Genomic DNA, 27,430 nt, shown 5'->3' with positions numbered 1-27,430 from the left:
ATTATGTCTAAATAACATAGAAACTACTCTGATAATCTTCCATCACTATCCTGAATAGTTCCAAGGCATGGTGGTGGCCGTCACAGGTGGTGGCAAGGATAAATCAAGTTGCTTTTCATAAGGAATGGAGTTATTTTAGAAGTGGAGGGTCTGATTGGAAGAAACCACCCCATTACTGAAAGGAGACCAGACGTTCATCTAATTTTTAAAAAATGTTCATGTTCATCGTGTTCTTTCTCTCTGGTCATGCTGAGAGAGCAAGACTTTCTTCCGTACTTCTTGGGTGGAAGTTGTGGAAAGATCCAAAGTGCAGCCAGGTAGTCATAGTCATGACCACTGGCAGGAGATGTGACTTGAGGACTTGAGATGCAATCTTGCCATGAAGAGCAGCTATCGAAATGAATGCTGGGGCATCATAATGATTCTTTCTTTCCTCCTAACTTGCCTCACTTAAATATTTATGACACAGCCAGATATAGTTACAATCTGTGAATCAAGCAGAGTTCTTACTGTTTTCTACAACATCCTAAACTACACCCGTAGTATCGCGTATGAGTAGTCTGAGGAGGATGTCCTCTAGAAACAGTCTGCTGTGGTTCACATCGCCCACCTAAAGCTTGATAGCGCCTGAATCTTGAGCAAATTACTTCTGTGGGGGGTCATGATAGTACCTACCTCATCCGGGTTCTTTGAAGGGTAAAATAAAACATTTCGTATAAAGTGCTTTGTGCTGTATCTGGTACCGTACTCAGAGGAAGTTGATGTGCTCAGGTCTATGGGAATGCAGGGCTTAGGCTGTCTGGATGACGCTTCATTCTTAGTAAAACTAGAAAATGAGCTGCTACAGAATGCATGTTTGTGTTTTCCCCAAAGTCACGTGTTGAAACCCTAATTCCAACGTGATGGTATTTGGAGGTAGAAACTGTGGGGATAACTGGGTTGTAAAAGTGGAGCCCTCAGAAATGGGATTAGTGCCCTGATAAAAGCAGACTTGAGAGAGATGCTCTTCCTCTCCACCATATGAGGAAACAGCAAGAAGGCAGCGCCAAGATGGGGACCCTCACCAGAACCTGACCACACTGACCCCCTCGTTCGCGACTTTCAGACTCCAGAACTGTGAGAAATGAATTTCTGTTGTTGAAGCCACCCAGCGTGTGATCTTTTATTATAGCAGCCTGAGCTGACTAAGACATGATCTACTGAAATGCTTAATCTATCTCTAAAGTCCCTTTAAACTCTAAGATTGCATGATTTGTCTTTCTTTGCTGTCTTGGAAATACAAAGTTTTCCTAAGCTACCAATCTTCTATGAACACAGTATCAACTCATTTGAGAAAAGTAGTGAGGATATTTTTGAAGGTTTAAAATAATTACAGCCAAACTTTTAAAAATTCTATCAGCAAATAAAAAAATAATCAGCAAAAATATAATTAACCACCCATGTTTTCCTGGCTAAATACAAACTCGACATAATATAGTTCTTACATAGATTTTTTTTAAAGTTTTAAATAGATTTCCAGACATTGTCTTAATGATCAAGATATGGAAAAAATTAATGAAAAAAGTTGATTGTTGTTATTATTAATAAAAAACACTAATTGAGACCTGTTGTGTCTATATTTATATTATAACACTACAATTCACTGTGCTTTATAGTTATATATGTGTCTGCTTCTCCACTAAATTTGTAAATAATTTTAAAGGCAAGGACCATGTTTTCTTTTATCAAGCATTTAGCATGGGGCACTCAGTAGTTATTATCCACTCACGAAATACAGATTGAATAAATGAATGAATGAAGGATACATCACTAAGATTTTATGCTGCAGAGTATGAAATAATGTTCCTGAAATCTAAATTGCAAAGCCAAGTCAGAGCACCAAAGTGATACAAGTTACCTTATAAATTTAAAAAATGGGTAAGAGGTGCTGCTGTTTTTAAATAGAAGAGGCAACGCAAAGCGGGGCACAAAGATTTCATGAAGAAATGGTACATTTTCTGGATTAGATGAATAGAAAAACTCCCATCAAGGGGACAATGTGAGCAATAATATATTAGTTTCCTAATGCTACTGTAACAAATTACTACAAACTTAGTGGTTTAAAACAACACATGTTTATTATCTTACAGTTTGGGAGATCAGGAATCTGAAGTGAATCAAGGTATCCACAGGTCTGCATTCCTTTCTGTAGGTTCTAAGAGAGAGTCCGAATTTTGCCTTTTCTATATTTTAGAGGCTGCCCTCACTCCTTGGCTCAAGGGTTCCTTTCTTTCCTCAAAGCTAGCAATGGCCAGAGAGTCCTTCTCACATTTCATCTCTCCAGCTTCCCTCTCCCACATGTAAGGACCCTTGTGATTTCACTGGGCCCATGCAGATAACCCTTCTGCCTATTTTAATAGGCAGTTCATTCACAACTTTAATTCTATCAGCTACCTTCATTCCTCTTTGCCATGTAACCTAACAGATTCACAGATTCGAGGGATTAGGATGTGGACATCTTTGGGAGACCATTAGTTGGCTTACCACACAAAATATCATAGTACATCTAGCATGTATGGGCCACAGTATAATTGCCTTAGAAATTTTGTGTGTTCAGTGTAAGTTTGAATCAGGTTAAAGGACAAAGCGAGTGGGAGCCTACTTTTGAAAGCATCAAATGCCCAACAAAGGGATTGGACTATTTTTTGCAAGTAATAATTCTCTTTGTGTGAAATTAGTATTAATGTTTGCATTCACTCGTCATTTGTTACATGTTTGAAAATGACATGATAATAAGGTATGTCTAATTCACAAAATCACAACTTTTAGAGGTAAATAAGACTTCACTGAACTTTTTCTAATGGTTAATGCAAGACTTGAAAAACACAATTTAATACTAGCTCAATCAAGTCCTCAAAGTTTGAACACAGAAAATATTATAATAACAGCATTTAAAAGGCATTGATGAAAAGCCTGGTTATAAGTGGTTCTGCAGTTGACACGTAAGAGCGGTAAGGTATATGAACATATGCAAATCAAAAGTAAGTATATATTTCGCCTTCACTTAATTAGATAATAGAACGTTAATGTCAAAAGCAAAGATACATCAGAGAACAAAGAATTTTCATTATCGTTTCATTATAGACTGTAGAATGGATATAGAGAGAAGTTCATAGAGGACACAGAATAATAGGAGGGCTCAGAGATCCAGATAAACGACTGAGCAGGACCAATTAGTAACCGTATCCTGTATGCAGAGAGGAATACAATCATTTTAAATAATTTAGGGAATAGGAGGAGCAAAATTTAATTGGAATTTGAATGTGGAATGGAAACAAAAGTTACCAAAAGGAAACTCTTTAAAACTCTTTTGGTAAAGATCTTATGATTGCATCAATATTGTCAAATATTCTAGTGTGCTAAGCTGTCTTTCCTTGATGAATGATGCCATTATTCTTCTACCAACACTACATTTCAAAAAATGTGGGGGAGGTTCAGTGGGAATCCCTGTACCATAATACACAGACTGTGCGTTCTGTATTATTTATATGCTATCTATTAAATGGCCTCACCTTTACTGTTCACCCTTGATTCTCCTGCCATCACAGAAGAAAACAGATTCTAAAATTACAGAAAATAGTAACCATGATCTCTATTACTTTTAAATCCAATATTTCCAGACGGCAGGAAATATAGGTGTCTATAACCATAGCAAAGCTCTTAGCCTTGGGAGGAACCAAGGAAGACGACGAAAAAAAAAAATACTGCATTTCCAATTACCAGCAGATGCTTCCATTTATGCTAAGAGTTCCTATTTAGTTAACTGTACAAATTTTTAATCATGTAAATGTGGTAGAGTTCTGGCCTCATGCTCTTAATTACCCTTGTCTTCCAGTTGATTTCACATGCCTCTTGTTTCTGGCATCACTTCTCCACAAATATTGTGTCTGGAGCTGCATGAATCCCAGGAGACACCTGATAAAGAGTAGAGCATGTTGCAGAGTTTATTTCATTTATCGTTTGTGTTTCATTTTGTGTTTCACTGAGGTGGTGACATTGCAGTACATTTCTCTGAGTCAGCAGCACCATTGGCTGCTGGCTATAGTACCATGAATGCCTGCTTTTTTTTGTTTTTTTCCATCTTTGCTTTGTGGAATCATCTGGTCACCATTCATTCATGCCTGGAATATTACAATGGGAAAGATTACCAGGCTTCATCCAAAGACTACTTTGCATAGAACTTTAATAAATCAAATGAAGGAACAGGTCTTGGTGAGAGTATTTCTGATGATGGAGATCAAAGACTCGGAGCCTTGCCTGTATTCCAGTCATTCTGAAAATAGCAATAGAAGCACGACAAAATGCTGGAAAGAAGGAGGAATGGAAAAAAAAAATGGCCTAAGTACGTTTTGTTTGACATTTGGTAAGAACAGACTTTCAAAAATAGTCATTAACTTCAAAAGTTAAGACTCCATCATATTTTGTATTCATCACAGTGACTTATAGTTGATATTCAACCTTATCTTCAAGTTAATTCATAAGGAAAAAGAAATGAATGAAACAAAATTGAAAAGCCAAGTAGTGGTTCAATGCCATGAATGTCCCTGGACAGAGCCCTTACTCTTGCATTGTGGTTCTGATTGCTTATTTCTAGTTGCGAGCCTTTGACCTGAGCCAGTATTTTTAAAGATAAGTACTTTTGCTGCATTTTCTTTCATAAATAGCTAAAATGGAAGAGGCAGAAAACACCTGCCGGATGGGAGTCCTCTCGTTTTGCGACTCAGAAGGTGGCCCAGCAGCAGCAGCCTTGTCATCCCCAGGAATCTTGATAGAAATGCAGAGTCTCAGGTCCCCACCCAGGCCTGACCAATCAGACTGTACATTGTAATAGGATCTCCAGGTGATTTGTATGCACACTAACATTTGAGAAGCATTGCTCTAGAATAACATCCGAGAGTCACCTTTAGGCATAAATGTTTTATGTAATTCATAATCACCAGGAGGTAAAAAGTGAAAGAAAAAGGAAAAATAAAGAATACTTTGAAGAGGCAGTAAGACTACCCTCCTACACATGGAGCAGTTGAAATTTCCTTCTTCCAAATTGACTTGAACTCCGTAAACATAAACATAAATGAATGCTAGGAGAAAAAAATAGGTCCTGTCAGAAGGTTTCTCCCTTACCATCTTCTCACTTTTCTTTTATGTTGCTTATATTGTTAATCTTTCTATATCTTATGAGTGGTCTAGTTTATTTTGATTATGTTAATAGTAAAACAACTTCGCTCGGGCATTTCTCAGCACTTCTTAAACATGTCTGGATAATCTCCCCTCCAGCCTCTTTGAAGTCTTCTCAGTCTGGCCTAATTCTTGAAAACTTCCAGAATTCATACATCTCACTTGCAGGGGGGGAAAAAGTAGAAACACATATTTCAGACTTTGTTTAGACCATTTTATAAACAGTGTAATTGATTTTGCATACTACACTTGTTTTAAAAACATATCAAATAAAGAGCACATAGTAGCAATCAAAATTATAAGAATGTTTGAGGAATACAGAGCCCAAAGCAAAAAATTTGAGGCCCACATAAGTTTGTCCAGGGAAGTGAGTTCAGTGGGAGGCCTGAAGGCACACGGTCACACAGCATATGACACAAAGCTATGAGGTCGAACAATTATGTTCACGAACTCATCCTAGAAAAAGTGCTGCATACCTCATTGCTGAATATCACTATGGTCACCTTCGAAGTACTCCCCTTGGGAAGCTATGCACTGACTCAGTGCCTAGTCTACCCTTCAAAGCAATTTTGGAATTCTTTTTCTGGAGTGACCATCAGAGCTGTTGTCATGTTACCCTTGATGTCCTGAATGTCACCAAAATGTCTCCCTTTCAATATTTCCTTCATCTTTGGGTAAAGAAAGAAATCACTGGTGGCCAGATCAGCTGAGTAGGGAGAGTGTTCCAATACAGTTATTTGTTTACTGGCTAAAACCTCCCTTCCAGACAGTGCTGTGTGAGCTGGTGCATTGTCATGATGCAAGAGCCATGAATTGTTGGCGAAAAGTTCAGGTCGTCTAACTTTTTCAGGCAGCCTTTTCAGCACTTCCAAATAGTAAACTTGGTTAACTGTCCAGTTGGTACAAATACATAATGAATAATCAGATCAAAACAAGGTGAGCAACATTCTTGCAACAAGTTCGCAAACTTAATTGTCAGACCTCGTATACAGCTCATGAACATCAAATATAACCCAGTGGTCATTGTGGACAGAAATTGAAATTCCCGATCAAGGGAACATATACAGCATTAACCAAGCATTAATAACATAAAATAACCCATTGGTAAAGATCATGCAGACTTACACCCATAAACATGATTCATGGGCTGCTTTCACCTCTCCAAAATACAGTTACAATATTTATCCTATTAAGAAACGTTTTTAACATATACTTTTGTCCTTTATCATTCTACTCTCATTCACACTTCAATCATTTTTTTTTTCTACCTTACCCCACCTTTGTACCATTAAATCCCTCCTGTCTGTCCCATTGGGCTACTCTCCAATACTCTCTCGCTGGGTAATATCCCTGTCTTTGATTTCCTCTATCTCTGCCATCCTCACGGGGACCACAAATTTCTAAAGTGGGACCTACTTCAAGGGTGGAGGAGTTTGACTTTTCAGCTTTCTAATAGATCTTAGGGAAGTATAGCCAAAATTTGAGTTTAGGTAAGTTATCAATTATGAGTTCTTATATTAGGTTGGTGCAAAAGTAATGGCGGTTTTTGCAATTGTTTTTAACCTTTTAAACCACAATTACTTTTGCACCAACCTATCAGCTTAAAAATAATCATTTAAAATTTTAAAGCACATCATGGTTTATAAATAACTCATATATTAATCTTATTTTATTCTTACAGGATCCCAGTGTGGTAGGTAAAGTGGTTATTGTCATACCCATGTATAGATAAGTCACTAATTTTGAGGCAAATCTCAGTGGAAGTCATAGTTTATAACCCTAAGATAAGTAGTCTTAGAGGGCTACTTTGAAGATTTCTTTCCTAGCTATTTTCTTCAGAAATTGACACACCCAACTATGAAATTATGAAGTTTACCCTATATTATTTAACAATCTTTTACAATTAGAAATGAGTTCTGAAGTCTTGAAAAGGTTTTAGCCGGAGGATGCCGTCATCACAGAGCAAAGCATCAGGGGTTCAGTAATGGAGAGAACAATAAGGTTTTTTTTGTTTGTTTGTTTGGTTGGTTTTTGTTTTTGTTTTTGTTTTTACCATGCAACAATGTCTTTTTTTTATGTGTGGGTTTTCATCAACAGGGAAGAGGAACAAAGTGAATGGAGAAAATCCAGTCTGCAAGCCATTTTGTTCTCAACCCCTGTCTTATTGGACTTGTTTATTGTGAGTTAACTGTCGAGAGGGTAAACTTAGCATTAGTTAAGATATGTGAGCCACGATAGAGGTCTCATGCCAAGGAAAACCCTGGTTTCTCTTTAAATGTACAAAGAAAAGTAATAAAAGAAGCAGTAACTGACAATGAAACCAGAAGCTAGGTGGGGGTCACCAGACAGGTCCCCGGTGCCTGAAAAAGGACCCAGGGGCTGGCAAAGAGGTTATTTCTGCTGTTGCTTTTGCTGTTAATACTTATTTGCAGAGTGAATTAAGAGAATGATTGGTTGTCGTTGAGATGCCTTTTGTAAAATCAAACTATGAATCTGTCAGCTCAAACCCTTCTACTTCCCCCACTTCATCTTTCCTCATCTTGCCCCACTCACTCTCCTCCCTTTCCACGTGACAGTGGAAATATGCACTGCCTTGTATGGTTGGTCTGTAGAGCAGGTCCTTTTCTCTCCTTGCTGGCATTGTTCCTTGAAATTAGTTAAGGCCAAAGTTATTACATTTCTATTTCTCCTGAAGGACACTGTGAATTGTTTGAGCTTCTTCTACTTAGACTACATTAAACAAAGTTGAAAGACCTGTTTTTCCTTTCTTGCTCATTTTGAATTTCATTTGCATTGCATTTGTGAAACCAGGGTGGCTCTGTGTGTGTGTGTGTGTGTGTGTGTGTGTGTGTGTGTGTGTGTGTGTGTTTACATGTCCATATTTGAAATGATGGAGAGGAAAGGCGAGGACAAAATGATTAAACTCCCTCAATATTTTGAAATTTTTCTTTGAAGCAAGAAGAGGGATGTGAGCTTATAAGAGTATAAAGTCCTTTCATAATATCTGTGAGAAGACTTGCATTAAAATGAAGTTTTGTGATAATCTATTCATAGACAAAATAATAGGAGATTGAAATAAGTATATATTTCTAAGTTTCTATTTTTTAAATGTGCATTCTCTAGAATGATTAGAAATAGTTAATATTGTAAATATTTTATTTTTAAAATCATAGATGATAAAGGCTTATCTGCTAGTGACTAGAGCGTCCACAAGTTTACAAGACTTGTTAGTTCTCATCACATTTCTTTTACATGAGAATCACTCTATTTTCCTCTTAATGGGATGTTATGTTGACTCACAATGCCTGGAAAAAATGAGGTTACCCTGAAAGTCTATTTTAAAATTTCCTATCTATAGCAGATTCATTATTAAGATATGTTACATTAAGATATTAAGATATTAAGATATGTAAGTATTAAGAATACTTACATGTCACATAGATGAGAACTCTTTGCTTCATGACTCCTCTGGGTACAGAACCCCCTCTCCAGCCCCCTTTTCCACCTCCAGTGATTCAAACTTCTGGCTGCAGATAAATATTATCTCAAAGTGAATGTTGCTCACTGAGTTGCTCACTAAAATCATAGGTTTACAAACATGTGTTTCTAAAGTAGCTCTCTGAAAGACAAAAGAGATGCTAGCTATGAAATGTAACAAAATCGTCTTTTCGAGAATTTGTGTGGTTTAGTGATTTTCATCCAACAAATACTAGCACCTTGTCAGTTTGTCCCAATCTCTTGAGGCTGCAGTTGAGCCAAAAATCTCCTGAGCCAAGCTTTCTCACAAGATTTCCTGTACTTCCTGTTTCTATGTGAGCCAGAAATACCATGAGAACGACCTTTCTTGTGGTATTTTTGCACTTCTACCCTGGGATAAAGAGAATCCCATATTGGGGAGAATTTTTTTTTAATTGTGCAACATTTTAAATTTTTAAACCTTCAAATGATGTAAATTCATCCTTAGGAACAAAACTTTGAGATGGTGTTTGCTGGGTCCTAACTCATTTCCACTAGGAAGTATTCATGTTCAATGATCCAGCCATTTGTAACTTCTCTAAGATATTTTTACAAGGAAATATATAAAACAATGGAGAGAATACAGTGGAAACTTATATCCTTGGATTTAAAAAGAATGTCATTCTTGAAGAAATGTGTAATGAAGAGTTGTAGTCTTAATGCATTAATGTATGGGACATAGTATATCATATATTTGTTTTCTTTGTTCTTAACCCCTTTGTTCCAAGGGTCAGGATATCCTGATGCTAAAGCATGATTGCAAAATAACTGAACAAAAATAAAAATAGTCAAACACTTAGGAAACTCTTCAGTTGTTATGTCAAGGAAGTTTGTGACTAAGGATTTAGCTTAAGACATTATTCAGAAAATATGGTAATAGAGTGCAACAGCCTACATGTGCCTATTAAATAAAATTGTCTCAATTCTAGAGAGTCTTAATGCCCCCACTCTGATAGAAGGGTAAGATAAGAACTAGAAGGATTGTCAAAAGTAGTAGAAGTGTCAGACTGATGCTTCAATCCTTTCAATTCTTAACAAAGAAGGAAATAAAAAAGGCACATCGTTCTCATAAGTGTATCACTGATTATTCCCTAATCAGACTGTATGAATATCTGGTTGTTATAGAAAGAGTAGTCTGATCAATATTTTAGTAATGAAATTCATAAGCAGTAGTGTCTTCAATGTCTTTATTGTTTTATACCCTCAAAGGATGCTGATCCTACTTCATCTGTTAGGAAAGAAAGTTTGCCAGTGTACTTTTCCATCCAAAAAAAAAAGAAAAAGAAAAAGAAAGGAAGAAAGAAAAGAAAAGCCACTTACTTAATTCAGTGTGGAAAACTAAATGTATTAACCTTGGGTTTAAAGGAATAATAATAACAACAAAATTACTGGAGCCTCTGCTGTTTTCAGCTTTGAAAAAATGAGGGGAGGGCAGTGAAAATAAAACACACCCTAAAGTGGTCTTTCTCGTCTCCCCCAAGCCTTTTCTTCCCTCCCCTAAAGAAATATCAAATGATTGTGTGATAAAACAGCCCCAACAGAAATAAAGAGCAGGAGCACCAGATCGTACATCAGCAAAACCAAATGCCAAGCAAAATAAAGCACTTTGTAATGCAGAGATGTGAAGAGGGGAGAGAGACAGGACTGCTGCAATGGCCTCCAAGGAAACAGGAGCTATCCACATGAATGTTCAGTTCAAATTGCTCTTACAAACCCAATTTGCTGGCAAAAGTGCCAAATACAATACCACCCCACTTTCATTTATGCCCAGGGCTTTTCACACAAGCTACAGGGGGCGTCCCCTTTGTTGCATGGATTCTGACTTCCAGGGTTAGCACTTCTGTCTCTGAGCCATGGGACCCACGACGCGTGACCCATGATTGTCCTCAACTGAACCACGCTCAGGTGGAGGCACAGCAGTTAGTGGCCCAGATATTAAGTCCACAGTCTCTGTCTCTGGAAAGTGAATCTTCAACACTTTCTTTCCTTTCTTTTCACTGCCATTTATGCCCCCCACAAATATCCTTCACATTATTATTACTTTCCTTTGAAGTGGGTTTTTAAGAATCCCAAGCTATGTGTCCAGACTATGCAACCCACTGCACGTTTGCATGAGGCTCTTGATGCTTCCCTAATTCACTTCTTTCGGAGTTAGCTTTGGAATGTGATTCGATGTTATTTCCCTTCCAACTGAAGGGCAGCTGAGGTTACAAAGGGATTTGACTAATAGGCCAAAACCCAGTTAGGTTTCTGAGAACCAAATGACAGCAAAAGGGGAGGGGTGTGGAGGAGGGGAGTGTGGTGAACTGTGGTGCTGAGGATCCATCCCAAAGCCGTCTGAATAACCCCATCCCACTGCAGACCATCGTGGACAGGCAAGGTGGCCCCAGGCCAGACCTTCCAGAGAGAAGCAGCTGCAAATTGGTTCTGCGGGTGCTCAGCTTCCCGTTTCCCGAGAGCTCCTTGAGGCTTGCGGGGCTGGAGCCAGGGAAGCTTCTAGGCTTCCTGCACCACGGGAGTGACGCCTTATCTGACACCTCCAGATAACTGGCCTCTGGGGGACCCCTCTGCAAAGCTGGCAAAGGAGAACCCACTTCTTTGCCTGAAGTTCTTCGCGGCTAAACAAGCCACTCAACAAACTTTGACAAGCACCGAAAGAGAATTGAGAACAAATAAATCAGAAGAAGAGGGAAAGCAAATGCTAAAACCTCGATGGCTTTTTGCCCCCTGCTGTCTTTCCAGCTGTAGCCTGGGATTAATTAAGTGCTGTGAAGTCAGTGCCTGAGAGAGAAGGGAAAAAAAAAATGTGTTCTATCTCTAAGGAAGGAGTACAGTGAGAAAGCTTGGGAAGCGAATCGCCCTCGTCGTCAGTGTTTGTGAAGGGACTGGAGGGCCAGGGTGGCTGTGCCAGGCTGGAGGAGGCTTGCCTTTCCAAAGCTGGAGAGGATTTCACGGGGGTCCACCTTCCCCTGCCTGGGAAGAATTTCCCCTCTGGTAGCAGCAGCCGGCGCGGCAGCAGCAGCAGCCCTACCTCCTCTCCAGGAGAACAGGGCAGAATGCCTGTGCTACAGCGCTATTTCCACTCGGCAGAGCTAGGCAGAAGGTGGACAGCCCCTGAAGGTGTGCTGCCCTCCTCCCTGGGCAGCCGGCCGGGGTGCCAGCAGGGGCCGCTGCCCTGGGACTTGCCAGAGATGATCAGGATGGTCAAGCTGGTTTGGAAATCCAAAAGTGAGCTGCAGGCGACCAAACAGAGAGGCATTCTGGAGACTGAAGATGCTCTCCACAGCTTTCCAGGTAAATCGACTGTGAGGTGTGAAAGGTAACAAGGTCTGATGACTTTCGGTCCTTTCCTTGGAGAGCCCAGGCCATAAGAAAGGGAAAAAGAAGGGATATAAAGTGTGCCGCACAGGGTCCCAGGGCTGCGATTAATGAGTGTTTGCTGTATTATAGAAAGGCATCTTAAAATTAGAAGTGACAGGAGGAGACTTCAGAGCCTGAAATTAAGCAACCAGGTCCCGGGCTCAGCTTGCCACTCGCTTGCCCTGTGGCTTAAACAAGTGAAATTTCCTGAGCTTCGGTCTCCAAAAGGAGGGGGTGGATGCTCTTTAATGTCCATCCTGCCTCCACACTTTCTTATCGACAAGTCAGAGTTGTCTCCGAGAGACTATTCTTCTTGGGATGCTTTTTGTAATGCTTTATATAAAGTAAAATATATATATTCCAACTATGAAACCACAGCAGGTATAAATGATCCCAGGACTGAGTTTGGCTTAAGAAGCTTTCTGTGTCATGGGACAGTTGGTAAACTTCCTTGCCTCAGTTTCCCCTTTGGACAAATGTCAGTCTTACGAATTCCCTCATCAATGTCAGGAAAAATCAAGTCACTCACAAATATGGAAACAATTCCTTAGGGCTTTGTCATGTTATAAGAATGTGCTGTGTTTGGGACAGTTGTGGAGAATGTTGCTGAGTTTCTAACAGTGGGCTTTGCAACCACAAAGATCCCTGGGAGCCCAGTGAAGGAGCCACAGGGACTCCGCCAACACCGTAAGCTAAGACTGCATAACCCACTGCAGGGTGCTCTCTTCCTTGGGGAATATAGTGGCAGACACTTAAAAAGTGGCGGTTCACTTTAGAAGAACGGATATGAGCATGTGTTTATGCACTTGAAGTCTTGGCTAGCCCTGACATACCATTGGTAGGGAGAGCTGGGGTGCTAGATGGAAAAGATATACCAAAAATTACCTCTCTCTTTCTCATGGAAAGAGACGAGGAAATCAAAACTCGACTAATTATGTTTTTAATAATTTGTGCAGAAACTTTTTTAAGTGGCTTAGTAATCTAAAAGGAATATTATGAAAAATAATGCTCTGGGGGAAAGAAAAAGATTTGAAAGGAAGAAACACGCAACAGTGTTAGTCTCTAATAAACAATGAGTACTTAAGAAAGAGAAAGAAACCAATAGCACTGAGGTTTATGTGGCATTTGGGAGATGAATGCTCAGAGAAATGGGGTCTTGGTCAGAAGAAATGAGGTAATGCTAAAGCCATCCCAAATTTCATGTGAGTAGTTCAAGAAAAATGGAAAAACCCACCTGGGCAGAAAACTATGACACTTCAACTGTTACCACTCTTTGTTTGTTTCAGTATATTAAATGATTAAGATGCATATTTCAAATCACATCTTTGATAAAACTACCTAATTCAGCAGATGTTGGCAAGTCCATGGGGATAGGCATGCGTTAATATATTATATTATATGTTAGTGGGTGTCTAACTCCTGAAAAAGCAATACTACAGATAGAAAACAGAACACCCATAACATTTGATCACTTAAAAGGTACGTTTTTCTGGATACTATAAAATTGAGCTAGTCGAGTCTTAATATGCACCTGGACCACTGGCTTAGTTTCAATGGAGTATGTGTCAGTGGCCACTTTGGTCCCCAGGCAGGATCCATTTCAACAGCTCCCCAAAGGATGTCTACTCGCCTCTTCTTCCTGCTCTGCCTTCGCATTCTCAGGGAGATGAGGGGCTCACGCTTTCTATCATGGACATAAAGCCTTGTTGTCCACTGCAGCATGGGGCCATATGAGGAAGCCTCAAAGACAAGACGCCTCATTTTCCAAATTCTCGCATACTTCCTCTTTCATCTTGTTCCTGAGGTTGCATTTTTCTCTCTTCAACTGTGCCATTCTCACCAGAGTAGCTTGACACTGAGGGTCTCAGGAACACTTGTAAAATATTTCCAAAACTCTGGCATTTTTTCCCAATTTTAGAAAGGAATGGTTTAAGCTGTTTTCAGTTTGTGTACAGGGGTTTGTGGTAAAAAGCTCCTCAAATAAACACTAAGCCAAATGGTAATAGTTCTCTTTCTCTCTCTCTCTCTCTTTCTCTCAAATCTGACCCTTCCCTCAGAACCCTCAAACAATTTCTTTTTCGACAGAACTAAACAATTTACTTTTCTTTAAATGCATCAAGTGGTACCTTCCTTGCATGTAAGCCTTATCTTATGCTTTCTTTGACTCAGTCAACTGAAAATGTTCTGTTCAAATGACAAAGTCCATTTCGGCATCCTTTTCTTTGTAGTGACTTCCCTGATCTCCACTCCTGCCCCCTCATTTATTTCCTCCTCTTTCCTGTCTTTCCCTGTAGGAACTTAACATATTACATTGATAGCACACAATATTTTTGTGATGCTAGTAACTGAAAACAGGAAAATTAAATCCTGTAACAGTCTAGGTATATTTTGACTGCTGGTGATGACTGATAAATAGATTTATATTTTTTAAAGCCATGATATTGCAGAAATTCTGAATAGAACAAACAGTCTAGAGGACTTTAGAGGCGGGTATTGCTGTTCCTTAGTAAAGGGCACTGTTATTTTTACTCATACTTCGTAGGCAAGACTGGAACTTTGTTTCTCACAAGTGAAATAGGAAAGTGTTCTGAGATTTTGCTTAGGTAATAAAGGGGGAGAGCAAAAGGATTTGTGGGAAAATAAATGCATAAATCTGTCCTCATAAGAGAATTTAAGATGAAATACACTGAACTGTGAGTGATGGGAGGCAGAAGGGAGCCAAGAAAGTGAGAAAGTGCTAGAGAAGAAGTGACACTTGCGACCTGTCTTATCATCTTCAGATGGGCATCCACTGCAGGTTATGGGTGACTATTCAAAACGACAGGCTGGAGGAGGTAATGCGGGAATGACAGAAGGAAGACGGGCTCGTCATCTCCACATATCAGGGTGTGTGCCTCTGGTTGCGCATGCACTCTGAGCTGGGCGTTGGCTGAGGCACTGTTCACTCCAGAAAGAGGCTCTGGAAGTCATCGACTGCCATGCTCAAAGTCGGAGCATCAAATCAGTTCATTGAGTCATACCCAAGTGTTTAATTATATTAATTAATGATTAATCAAATCATTTTCCCTTTATGAAGCAAATGAAAGATGGTCTATTTATCTAGTTAACACTAGATCAAAAGAATAGTTCAGAGAGACTAAACAACTTGTCCCGGGTCACACTGACCCTATGACAGAACCAGACCAGGATCTCAGTCATCCAATGCTAGTCCACAAACCTTACATGATCAGGACCCATGTTGGGTAATTTAAATTTAAACCAAGATATGCCTTTATTGATTATATACAGATGGGCAAACATAGGAACTCATAATATAAATCTTGGCCAAATGAGAAAAATATTACCATGCAAAATAAGTCAAAGGGTTGTACCTCCTTCACATTTTTCTACTTATTTTGTGGACTTTAGTTTTAGATCCAAGCTTCAAGTGCTAGGGAGTCCCAGAAAAAGAGCCCCATTTATTATCAATAGAAAGTAAGCCTTAAAGCATGGTAGTAAGAGTCTGCCCAGATGTCGCGGAGTGTGGAAAAGGAAGAAGGATGGGAAATAAATAGGTGGTTTCTCAAATGCTGTGAGTGCAAATATTATTCTAATTGTGATTCTAGCAGCAGTCTGTAGAAGACGAGCCATCCCCTAGCAGGACTTGTTGTTAGTTGAATAAATAATTTGGTTTTGGAATTCAACCAAATAACTGCAATCCTTGCTGTGGAATTTACCTTTCATTTTGGTGTCCCTGTTCTAAATTTTACATTATATTTTACTTATTTATTAAGCTTGTTCCCATTTCAGTAGCCTTTGGTTGGAGAAAAATATAAAAACACACAATTCCCTCAAGAAAATAAATTCATTTTCCCCATAGCTATTATACCTGTCCTGCGTTTCAAGGAGAATACAAATATCAGAAATATTCTCTATACTCAGCCCAGAAAATCAAACAACTTTAGATGAGAAAAATCTCCAAAAGAATTTTCTGATTCCAGAACTGTACAATTCAAATTGACATTTAAAGTGTTTGTTATGTTAAAATATCTCAAGTATCACACATGGTACAAATTAAATATGTTGAACACTTTGATCATTGTAATTCAAAGAGCACTTATTAGATACTTAGTGTATACCAGGGACTCAGAGATGAATCAAAGGCTTAATGAGAGAAGAACAATTATGAATTCATGAATCAGTCCTGTCTACAGCATCAGTGTATAAACTGCCACTTGTTGGTTTAAACCTCTATGTCAACTGAAAGTATTAGCTATAAAAAGTGACATTCAAAAACACATTTAAAAACTCAAACACACTTTCAAATACTCATCAATATTAATGATGTCCTTCAAAGCAAGACAAATTGCTATGATCAAAGAATCAATTAGTCTTAACAATAGATAACTTGACATTAATTCATAACATTTTTCTAAAACTACTTCTTTAGATGTTAGCCTGTGTTCATTCTGTAGTTATACTGGATAATAATCATTGACAATTTAGTCCATGAATGCAAAATTGAGTCAAAACTGGAGCATGTCATGTTGCTCTAAACCAAACTTGTTCCTTCACCTGACTTCCTTGTTTTCATAAGTGACATCACCCTTGCAGAAGCCTAGGTTCAAAACTGCTTTCCCCTGTTCTCCAATTCCAATGGTTTTACATATAAGACTCGTTAAGACATAGTAGGTACATACACCATATAAAACAGTATTGTTGCAGTGTAGAGATTTTACAAATTTTAAATACTGTCTCTCTATTTACTAAACTGGGTGAACCTGAACAACTTACTTCATCTATCTCTACCTCAGTTTCTTCTTCTATAGAAAAGAAATAACAATAGTACCTTAACAAAAGGCAAAGATTAAATGAGATAATGCAAGAAATAAGTGCCTAGAGAAAAGCTTAAGCCCTACTACATTCTCAGTAAATGTTAACTATCATAATTATTGGTATTGGCGCTATTTTCTCAACAACTTATTTCACACTCGTCACCTTCTTTCTATTTGGTTCTGTGGCTCTTCACCAAATCTCTCTGTCTATAATTTTGCAATAGCCTTCAACTCTGGTACTCTCTCTACCCCTCTTCTTTCTACTCTGTCATTGAGATCAATAACACCAAAAGAAAAATCAGGATATTTCTTGCCCCTCTTCAAAATCCTTCAACAATTCTCCATCATCTGCGAAACAAATCCAAATTCTTTCATCCTGCCTTTAAAGTTCTCCACTCTCTGGAACAAGCTCACTTTTCCCATCTTGTCATTACTGCCCTCTAAGCGTTTATATTCCACCCAGACAGACAAGCATCCTACAGCTTCCTCCTTGCTTTCTGCTCATTATTCCCAGTGCCTAAAGTGATTTTCCTCCATGTCCCCAACTTCTGTTATTTCTTAAGACGCCACTAATATGCCATTCAAAGCCTTCCTGAGATTACTGAGGAAAGGCTTGTCTTTCTCTTCTGAGGTCTCACAGAACTTTCTTTGTATTTATTTCACAGGCATATCACTTTATTTTGTTATAATTAATGTACATTTTCTTCCTCTCCTCCTAGATTTTCAGCTTCTTGAGAATCTGGGGAACATTTTATTCTCTTGTGTTCTCCCTAGCATCCATCTTTCACATGGCAGCCACTCAATACACTTTGATAAGTAAAAAAGGGAAATTATCAAAAAGATAAAATAGCTTGCAAGTTAACATTAAATGCATGAATGAACATTTTTTTCTAGGTACAGATTACTCAAGGAATATGAATCCTAGTTCTGCCTTTTAATGGAATCATTTTTAAACTTACATTCTGCCAGAAGATCAGGATTAGTCATTATAGCTTTTAAAATAATAGAAAAGAATTCACAAGAGTGAATTTCAGAACTACTAAAAAAGTATCAAGTATATGCAAAACTAATAGGAGACTGTTCTTTCTTCATACAGAGAAGTTGCAATTTACTGATAATTATAAAATTTTAGAGCAAATTGCATATAAATCATGCCTGCTTTTATATACTTTTAAAATAATTGCTCTGTTCATGCATCTTGAAACATTTTACATCAACTGAAGTTTCAAAACTTGCTTCTTTTACAGATAACAGTCTGTGTATTTCTTAACGTAACTTCAAAAATAGAATGCGGAAGGTGTGTGTTTACCCAGTCCCACAAATGAGCTTTTGAGGGGATGGAGCTGAATGGAGGATGTTATTCCCACGTCCTCTGCTCTTTGCCTGGAAACAGTTTCTTTTTCCTTTTTTTTTTTTTTTTTCAAACAAGACTTGTTTAACTGGAAAACAAAGCATTGACTTTTGCATCTGATTAATTTTTAAAAGGAAAACATTAGAAGCTTTATTGTAAAAGACCTAAAGCTCCAAGTTTTTTTTTAACTCACAGAAGCAACTGAACGTGTGTGCTCTTTTCTACCATCTGATTTTTTTTCAGTCTTTAATTATCAGTACACTTTATAATACACAGTAGGTACATACACTGTATCAAAACAGTAAGCAAAGCTCAAAATACTCGTGATTTCATACAATGTCGTGGCCTAGATGCAAACACAGTGTAGACCCTATTCTTTCTTTTTCTATTTATCTTTGTCGGCCTTTCCATAAGTTTCTCTTTAGAATTGACTTCAATACCTAAAATGCTAAGACAACTCCACGGGATCAATTTTACACCCTTGCTCTTGTCTTAAATTTCCTCAAACTACAAAATCACCAGAGACCCCTCCTTCAGAGTACTTCTTCTCACATTAAAAATTCACACATGATATTTTATAGATTACAAATCAAGCCCCTGTCCTGAGTATTTTGTTATTTCGCCAGCAGGCACACAAGTGCTGAGGGAGTACTAAAGAAGAGCCTGTAGCTCATGGTCCTTCTCATTAGTGCCAAGATAAACCTTACATATCGGCATGTGTGCAATTAGAAGACATAAATGACAAAAATAAAGCAGAGTGTAGCTGTTCATGGCCTTAAAAGTGAGTCTAAGGGAGCAAGCATATGCGTAATGCAGAAAAATAAAATCCCTAGAGAGCAAAGGACAAATTTCAAGAGAGACTGAATAGCAGTGTCTACTTGGTGGTAGTAGAAATTGAAAGATGAAAAAACCTCAGAAAATTGTAAGATAAAATCAAGGTGAGAGATATAATGGGAATGAATATAAACTTTAATAAAGGTATTGAAATGGAAACTTAAATGACCAAGGATAACAAGTCACTTATAACGCTATAATTAGAACATTTCCCACTGAATCCTCAGATGTGTCCCGACCTCTGGAATTAAAGCCAAAGTACAAGATTCTCTTTTTTGCTTCCTTCTCCATCTCTTTTTGGACAGCACCCAAATATCTCACGTAAATCTATAGACTTGATGAGCACTTCTGAAAACCCAAAAACATATTCATTTAGAGGGTCTGTGACAAAAATTCATTCAAAAAAGTAGATAGAATTTGCTGAAGGAAATGATTCAGAAAGAGGAAAGGGACAGGTAGACAGCCAAGCATAGAGCAACAAGGGGAAGGAAGTGAGGTGAGATCACTGCAAAGAAACTGGATTCAAGTATAAGGAGTGTATTCAAAAATCCATACAGAAATGAAAAGGAAACAGTCACTGTTGAAAATACTTGTAGCAGACATCTCAATTTTTCACACTCAAATTGTACAATAAAATGTAGCTTATTTCTCTTCTGCAACTAATCAACCTTCCTCTTAAGTCCACCCTAATCGGGCATAAGAAAATTTATACTTGCTAATGAATGAGTTGGTGGTCCGTCTCTTCCAGATTAACTTACTTCTTTTGGATAAATGCTTTCCTTCTCCTTGCTCCTCTCCGAGGTGCTGTGTGGGAGAATGTGTGTCGTAGGCTCCCACATACCTATTTGAACATTTCTACTGCATGCACCACAAAGTACCAACCTGAGACAGGAAAGCAAAGCCATGTTCATCTGGCCACAGGGTTCTGCCTTGGACTCTTCCCCACAACTCACCAGGGTGTTAGGAGTAGATTGCCTTATCCTGTGCCATCTCCTCTTTCCCTCAGTGAAGGAAGGAGCAAGAAACCATATCTCGGGGTCTAACTTTCAATGTTAATGGGATCTCATAAAAGAAGGTAGAGTATTCCTTTATCTTTTCACAAAGACCAGTTCTCAAGTTTATTGTTGTGTGGCAAACTCACACACAAAAACCAAACAACAAACCAAACAAACAAAAACCCTTTCACTATAAAGATCAAATGATGAGGATTGACTCCCTCTTTCTCTTTCTCTTTTTATTCTTGCTATAACGTTCCTAATGGTCCTTAATGGATGCCTCTGGTGGAATAGAAGGGGAAGATACACACAAGAGAGTACAAAAGTAAAACTTACATAGGTATATTTCAAAAAGCATTGTCTTCATTACACATTGTTTAAGCTACGAGCTGCTGGGCCCTGTACTTGAATACTGCATACTCAATGTTATTTGTTTCAGTTACATTCCCATGTATATGCTAAGCCTAATTGTTCTACCCATTCTATTACTTCTCTCTCTTTCTCTTAAAATATACACACGCATTTCAGCAACCATCTCAGGACTTTGACACTGAAAAGTCCAAGTAAATGACTATCATGTGTGAAACCGACCTTTCTGGTCGGTTTCCACATGGAAAGCTGAGGCTTGATACCTAATACAAGTTGGAATTGTCATCATAATCTTACAATGCACTATGCATTGGTCAGGTCTGATGCATTTTCATTGCTTGAATATGCTAATTGGAAATTTCTAAGAATTCTTCTTCTTCTCTTTACTCTGGCCCTTAGTGAAGAAAAGAGATGGGAGACATTGGGAGAAGTGAGCACGCCAGCATTGTTAACAAGGGTCATTATTTTCTTCTAGCGTTTTAACAGGAGTCGTTACCGCTTCTTCCACGGTGGCAGACATGGAGAAACCACTGTCTCCCTTCCTGTCCTTGTCTCTATAACTCATTCAAGATTTAGATATACCTATCTTTTTGGCCTCTTTAGCTCCTTTGAATATTACTTGAATTCCACATGTTTTCCTTGGATCTGTTCCTAATTCTACAGTAGAACAAAGGAAAATATTTCCTTGTCAATTAAATTGGTATGTAAAATCAAGAATTGTGAATTCACCAGAATTATAAACTCTAAAGTAAATTATTCCTACCCTCTTTAGTCCTAATTACCCTATTGTTTGATTTGGTGATAACTGCCCTGTAGAATGTGAATAGGAAAAAATTGGACTAAAACAAATTTTGTTTTGAAAAAAAAAATTAAGGTCTCACATGCTCCCAAAATAATTAGAAACACTCTAGGAGGTCACAGAATAGAATATAATGTTTTAATATTACATACAAATAATTAACATCTTCTATTATGCGATATGTATCAACCAAATAGAGATTTATTCCCAACTTAGAAATAGAAGAAATTGAGACCTATATTTACTTGTTATTTATTCAAGATATTCAGAAAAGGAAATAAATGCGTAATTCAAATTTTTAGGTTTCTCTTCCAAATCAATTCAATTGTATACTTATCTTTTGAGTGTCTGCTCAGTGCGTAGCATCATGCTATATACCTGGTAAGAAAACAGAAGGAAAAGAAGTTACGATCTGTTGGAAAAGACAAATATATAAACAGCTCACTGATATCAAGGCAGAATGGCATATGTTTTAAGATACAATAGAAATAATATTCTGTGGGAACATTGACAGAAGACTAAGATTGCTTATTCAACTAAGTTTATTTAGTGATTATCATGTGCCAGACACTGTCTGGTTTCTTAGAAAATAAAAATTTGTCAACAAAGAAAGTTGAGAAAGGTAGATAAATAAGACAGATAGACAGATAGGCAGATAGATAGATAGACAGATAGATAATACAGCAAGCTAGGTAGGTGACATATATTATACTAGAGGTACATACTCAAATTCTGTGCCACACAAGGGAGTAATTAGTTCTGTGTGTATGATGGATGTGAAAGGAGTTTTCAGAGAGCAGATGATTTTTGAGATACCATTCTTTTTTACATTTCTCCAAATAAAAAGAAATGGAGGGCATTGTAGGAAGAAGAAACGGTGGGACAAAATTCAAGAAATTCTGGGAAATGCCAAGTCGTGAAATAGGGAGTAGATCAGGAGGGCTAGAGATGAGACTAAAAAAGTAGGCTGGGGCCAGATTATCAAGGGCCTCCTCTGTCTTGGTGAGAAATGCCTCCTCCAGGCAATGAGAAAGCTTAAAATAATTTTTGTGGGAAGTGACGTGACAAATTTTGCATTTTTCAGAAAGATCATTGTCTAAAAACATTGGCTGGTGAAGACTTGGACTTGGGGTGAAGATGCTAAGCCCACCTCATCAGTTTGGTGCTTACTGACCATAATTAGTTGATACTGAGAATTTTGAGATGATGAATATTTTACCTTTAACTTACAAACCAACTTTCCCGAGTGTTATATAGTATTTTACACAGAACCACAAGAAATAATATACAAATCATCGAGTCAACGTGTTTACCACTCAACACCACTCTGTCCTGAAGTATTTATATTCTGTGTGTTCTTCCATCCAGACCTCCCATTCCAACCATACTCATCTCTTCCCCAAATTCAAGACCTGACATAATGTATCCTCACTGTCTCGGAACAATCTTTCCCTCCTACTTCACCAAGTCATATTTCTGCCTGTCTTCAGGTTTCCATGTTTCTTTAAGTAAACAATTCTTTCAAGGCTATTCTTTCATGGGATGGATGAGAAAATGTACTAGAAAAATACAAATTTTTATGTAGCTTGTAGTGAGTTAGATAAAACCACATGCTCAAATACAAACCAAGTATGATAAATACTCCATGAGGGCTGGGCATTAACTCACCCCTCTCTAGAGGGAGCCAGGAGAGCTTTATGTGGACTGGTCCTTACAGCTGTGTCTTTAAGATGCTTAAGATGTCAACAAAATGTGACAAAGTGACTTTCCTGGTAAAGGAATTAATAGGAATGTAGGTACAAAGGCAGAAGAACACAGGAAATAATTGAGAAATGGAGATGAGTCAAGTGAGCTTGGTATGATGTTTGATGTAAAGAATAGTGGGAATCAGAAAGATATTCATGGGACCAACTGCATACAGACAAGAAATCTTAACTTTTATAGAATCATTGAAAAATTTTATGTGGAGAAGTGGAGGTTTTTGCATTTTATAACAAAAAAAATCCCTTTAAAATCATCTAGTTAAACCACTGCATTTTTTTAGATGAGAAAACTAAGACCCCACAGATGTTACACAGCATCGTTGGAGCCAATGTGAGGCCCCTTGACGCCCACCCATGCTCTTGACTCAACCGTGTTGCCTGTCGTGGTCAAACCCTTAAGCCTCTCAACTCCAAAAGTTCCCCTCTACTTGAGAATCTCTCTAAATCTAATTTCTTATCTTTTTCACAGCATTAACATCTCTGATTGCATTATACAAGTGTATGGTATCCATCTTACACAAGCCAGAGTTACATGTGTGCCCATAAATGCAAATGCTTACGAGGTCTGGCAATTAAGTTCGCAAACTTGTTGCAACAATGTTGCTAACCTTTTTTGATATTAAAGGGATTATTAATTGTGAATTTGTACCAGCTGGACAAACAGTTAACCAGGTTTACTATTTGGAAGTGCTGAAAAGGCTGCGTGAAAAAGTTAGATGAAAACGACCTGAACTTTTTGCCAACAATTCGTGGCTCTTGCATCACGGCAATGCACCAGCTCACACAGCACTGTCTGTGAGGGAGTTTTTAGTCATTAAATAAGTCTGTATTGGAACACCCTCCCTATTCACCTGATCTGGACCCCAATGACTTCTTTCTTTACCTGAAGATAAAGGAAATGTTTAAAGGAAGACATTTTGATGACATTCAGTACATCAAGGTAATATGACAACAGCTCTGATGGCCATTCCAGACAAAGAGTTCCAAAATTGCTTTGAAGGGTGGACTAGGTGCTGGTGTCGGTGCATAGCTTCCCAAGGGGAGTACTTCAAAGGTGACCGCAGTGATATTCAGCAGTGAAGTATGCAGTACTTTTTCTAGGATGAGTTCGCGAACTTAATTGTCTGAACTCGTAGACTTTTACGTGTATTTTTCTTGTTTTCAAACTTAGATTAGAAATTGTTCTGCGCAAGTCCCAAGACCTCTCTTTGTGAATTTCCCCATCTAGAGTTCCTGGAATGTACTAAAAGAGTAGTTGTTCACCAGAAAAGAATACTGGAGGTGAGAACTTAAACAACATTGTGAGGTTAAAGATGTTATACCGTGTTTCCCCCAAAATAAGACCTAGCCGAACAATCAGCTCTAATGCGTCTTTTGGAGCAAAAATTAATGAGACCCGGTCTATAATATAATATAATATAATATAATATAATATAACATAATAACCAGGTCTTATATTAATTTTTGCTCCAAAAGATGCATTAGAGCTGATTGTCTGGCTAGGTCTTATTTTCGGGGAAACACGGTATATAAGACAAATAGAGATGGTAACTGCTGGTTGCTGTAAGCGTCATAAATGAAATGTTACTGTGATCCTGTTGGGTAGTTTTTTTATGCATTGTTGCCTGGAGGTAGAGTTTCAGGAGGGAGGGCCAGACAGAGCCAGTGAATGTGCCTGTTGGAAGCTTGGGTCTGCAGTACATTTGCCCATAAACCATTAAGGATTAGTCTATCAATCCCTCAGGCTCTCTTTGCAAGCACAGTGCTGAGCTCGGTAAGCAAGTTCAAGATTTAGCAACACTTAGGCAAAATTTTACAAAGCCCATCCCCATTCCCTTTTTTTGAAATTTCCTGCTGCTATAAGGTTTTTGTATCCCCAAAGGTAAAATGTAGCCTTTGGTGGTTATTTTTCCTCTGGAACTCTCTCCCTGCTCTCAGAAGCTTCTTGGCTGCCTACATTTGCCATTCACAGCCTGCCTGCTTATTACCACCCAAATAAGGTAATGGTTAGAAACACAATTGAAGTGGCTTCTTCTTTTTAATGAACAATAGATCTTGTTCCATTAAAAATAAGACCCCACTCTGTAACATTACAGAAACTTTTTTTGATGTTTAAAAAGAAATGTCAGTGACTGAGAGGGGGATAAGGGTTGGACAGAGCTTTCTTGTGTTGTTCTTAATTATTTTTACTTCATGTTCCCTGTACCTCTGTCTCTAAGTGAGGCTGAAACAGTAAAATGCCATAAAATAACCCTCTCTCGAAGTATATTTGGCTTGACAGGAAACAGGAAATACCAGAAAAGATCACAAGAAAAGCTGTAATCATAAGATTTCTAGCCTAATTCTTTTGACGTCAGCAGTTTAGATAAGTCAGATAAGCTATCACAAGCATCCGTGAGCTCCAGAGTGCCAACCCAAATACCCCCAAGTGCATCTTCAACCCTTTTGAACTCGGGCATTGTTGTTTTACCCCTGCCCTCTTCTCTTCCTCCAAGAAGCATATCCTGAAATTGTGAATTATGGATTTCATGTCAACATTCAGGTATTCAAAGACATTAAACAGACCTTCTAAATCAGTCCTATAGCCAATTCAGCTTGCTTGCTGTAGTGTAATAAACCCTGGATGAAGCTGACTTTTTTTAAGACGTAAGAAAACTAACTCTGGTTTGTTTCAAAAGGAGTTTTCTTCCTAAAGTTTAACTTTTCCAATCTTGACAACTAAGCTATGGCTATGAAATGTCTTTGGTAATATGCTAAAAGATACATTACCATACCAAAGTATGCCAAAAGTTTTTGGTAACTCCAATCATCATTACTATCACCTTTTCCTGGCCACCAGCATTTCCTTTGCCCCTTACAACAAAATATGTATGAGTTAGTTAGATGTAAATGACATGGGGACTACACTCCCCTCTGAGAAGTTTTCATAACTTCACAACCATAGCTGTGGAACGCGACTATTAGATAATAAGCACACGCATATGTATGGGCTGGTCAGAGGATGAGTTAAGAGTTTAACTCAAGATTTAAATTGATATTGTATTACATATAAATGTAAAATTTTGAAAAAAGGTTGAGGATAAGAACTTACTTTACAACATTTACCTATTTCCAAAGATATTTGTAAGCCTATGAAACGGTTACAATCAAACAAAAAGACATAATACCATTCTGACAGGATGAAAGAGAAAACCATACTTAGGAGGGAAAGAGAACAATCATGAGAAGTAATTAAGCAAAACTGTGATCTGAATTTCCTAGCAGACAGGCCAAAGGGGAAGTAGAATGATTACATTATACACATGTGTGGTGTACATTACAGCATTCATTATCTCCAAGAAGGTTTGCTGGGAAGAAAAATGTTTTTCTCTGGCTTTGGGTATGTGCAGCAATAATGAGGGCTCTCTGTACTATAATGGAGGATTTCCTTCCAAGGAGTATAAGCAGCTATGCAGAGGTGTGCCACTTGGGGATTGTTTTACAAAATCCCTCAGTGGCAGACAGTGCCATAGAGATCATTCAATGAGGATCCAAAGGTAAGATGACTTCAGCTTGTGGCTTTGGGGTAGTCTGACATAAAAAGGGGTCAGGCACAATAAGGGGTCAAGAACACGTACATAACTGTGGGAAGTGAGAATGGAAGCGTGTAGCCTTGTGAAGGAAGTAAAGCCTCAGCAGAGTTCTGCTCTTGTAAATGTATGGAGTTAAATTATAGGCCCCTGTTCCACTAATCTCATAAAGAGCATACCTGCCATTATAATCTTTAAAAATGGAAAGAGAAAAATTAAGAAGCCAATGCCTCCTCTTAGATGGTAGATATGTTTTTATATTTGCCTTTGCTTGTGTCAGACAGACATTTGGCTCTAATTAAATATACACTGGTAAGGTGTCCTAATTACCTCATAGGTAAGTTTTGAGTCTTTACCTGGCTTTTTACCTGATACTCTTTACCTTGAATACCACAACTAAGCCCTTTACTTCACAGGTGTTCCCTCGGTGTATGACATATGTGGGCACTCAAAAAATGCATGTAGTATTAAAAGTTCAGAATAAATAATATTTGAATGTATTTTTCATTTTCTTCAAACCCATATTCCACACTTTGTCTAACATTCTGCACAGCAAATACCCTTTTAATATTTCCCAAAGATTCAAGAAATTGGAAAGAACATATGTGTTTAGATTAAAAGATAAATATTACATTCAAGGAAGCACAGTAAGTATGAAAACAAGTGGATTTATTCCTATTCAGTACAAAAGTGATAAGCAGATGGGTGGGTGTTAAGCGTATTGAGAGCTGCACACCAGACATCTTTTCTGAGACACCATTTCCAACTAAATTTACCAAGAAGAGTTATCAGTGCATGCATGTTTGGCAAGGGGATTGGGGGGGGGGGGAGGCTTAGAAGAAGCAG

General features: G+C 38.2%; 1 protein-coding gene across 2 annotated transcripts in view; it reads left to right on the top strand.

The window, feature by feature from the left end:
- PDE7B (phosphodiesterase 7B) overlaps positions 1–27,430 on the top strand; it is a 290,443-nt gene that overhangs the window by 136,001 nt on the left and 127,012 nt on the right. Inside the window, exon 1 of one of the 2 annotated variants that reach the window (XM_081044491.1) lies at positions 11,004–12,024. The exons of the other annotated variant lie outside the window; for it this stretch is intronic. Within the exon in view, the coding sequence (XP_080900617.1) occupies positions 11,787–12,024 (238 nt within the window). The 5' untranslated portion in view covers positions 11,004–11,786. Of the gene's footprint in view, positions 1–11,003; positions 12,025–27,430 lie in introns of those variants that run through there. 2 annotated transcript variants of the gene reach the window in all.

This window comes from Rhinolophus hipposideros (assembly GCF_964194185.1).
Source record: "Rhinolophus hipposideros genome assembly, chromosome: 3".
NCBI lineage: Eukaryota > Metazoa > Chordata > Mammalia > Chiroptera > Rhinolophidae > Rhinolophus > Rhinolophus hipposideros.
Note: the sequence above shows the minus strand (reverse complement) of the source record. Positions and strands in the feature narration are given on the sequence as shown.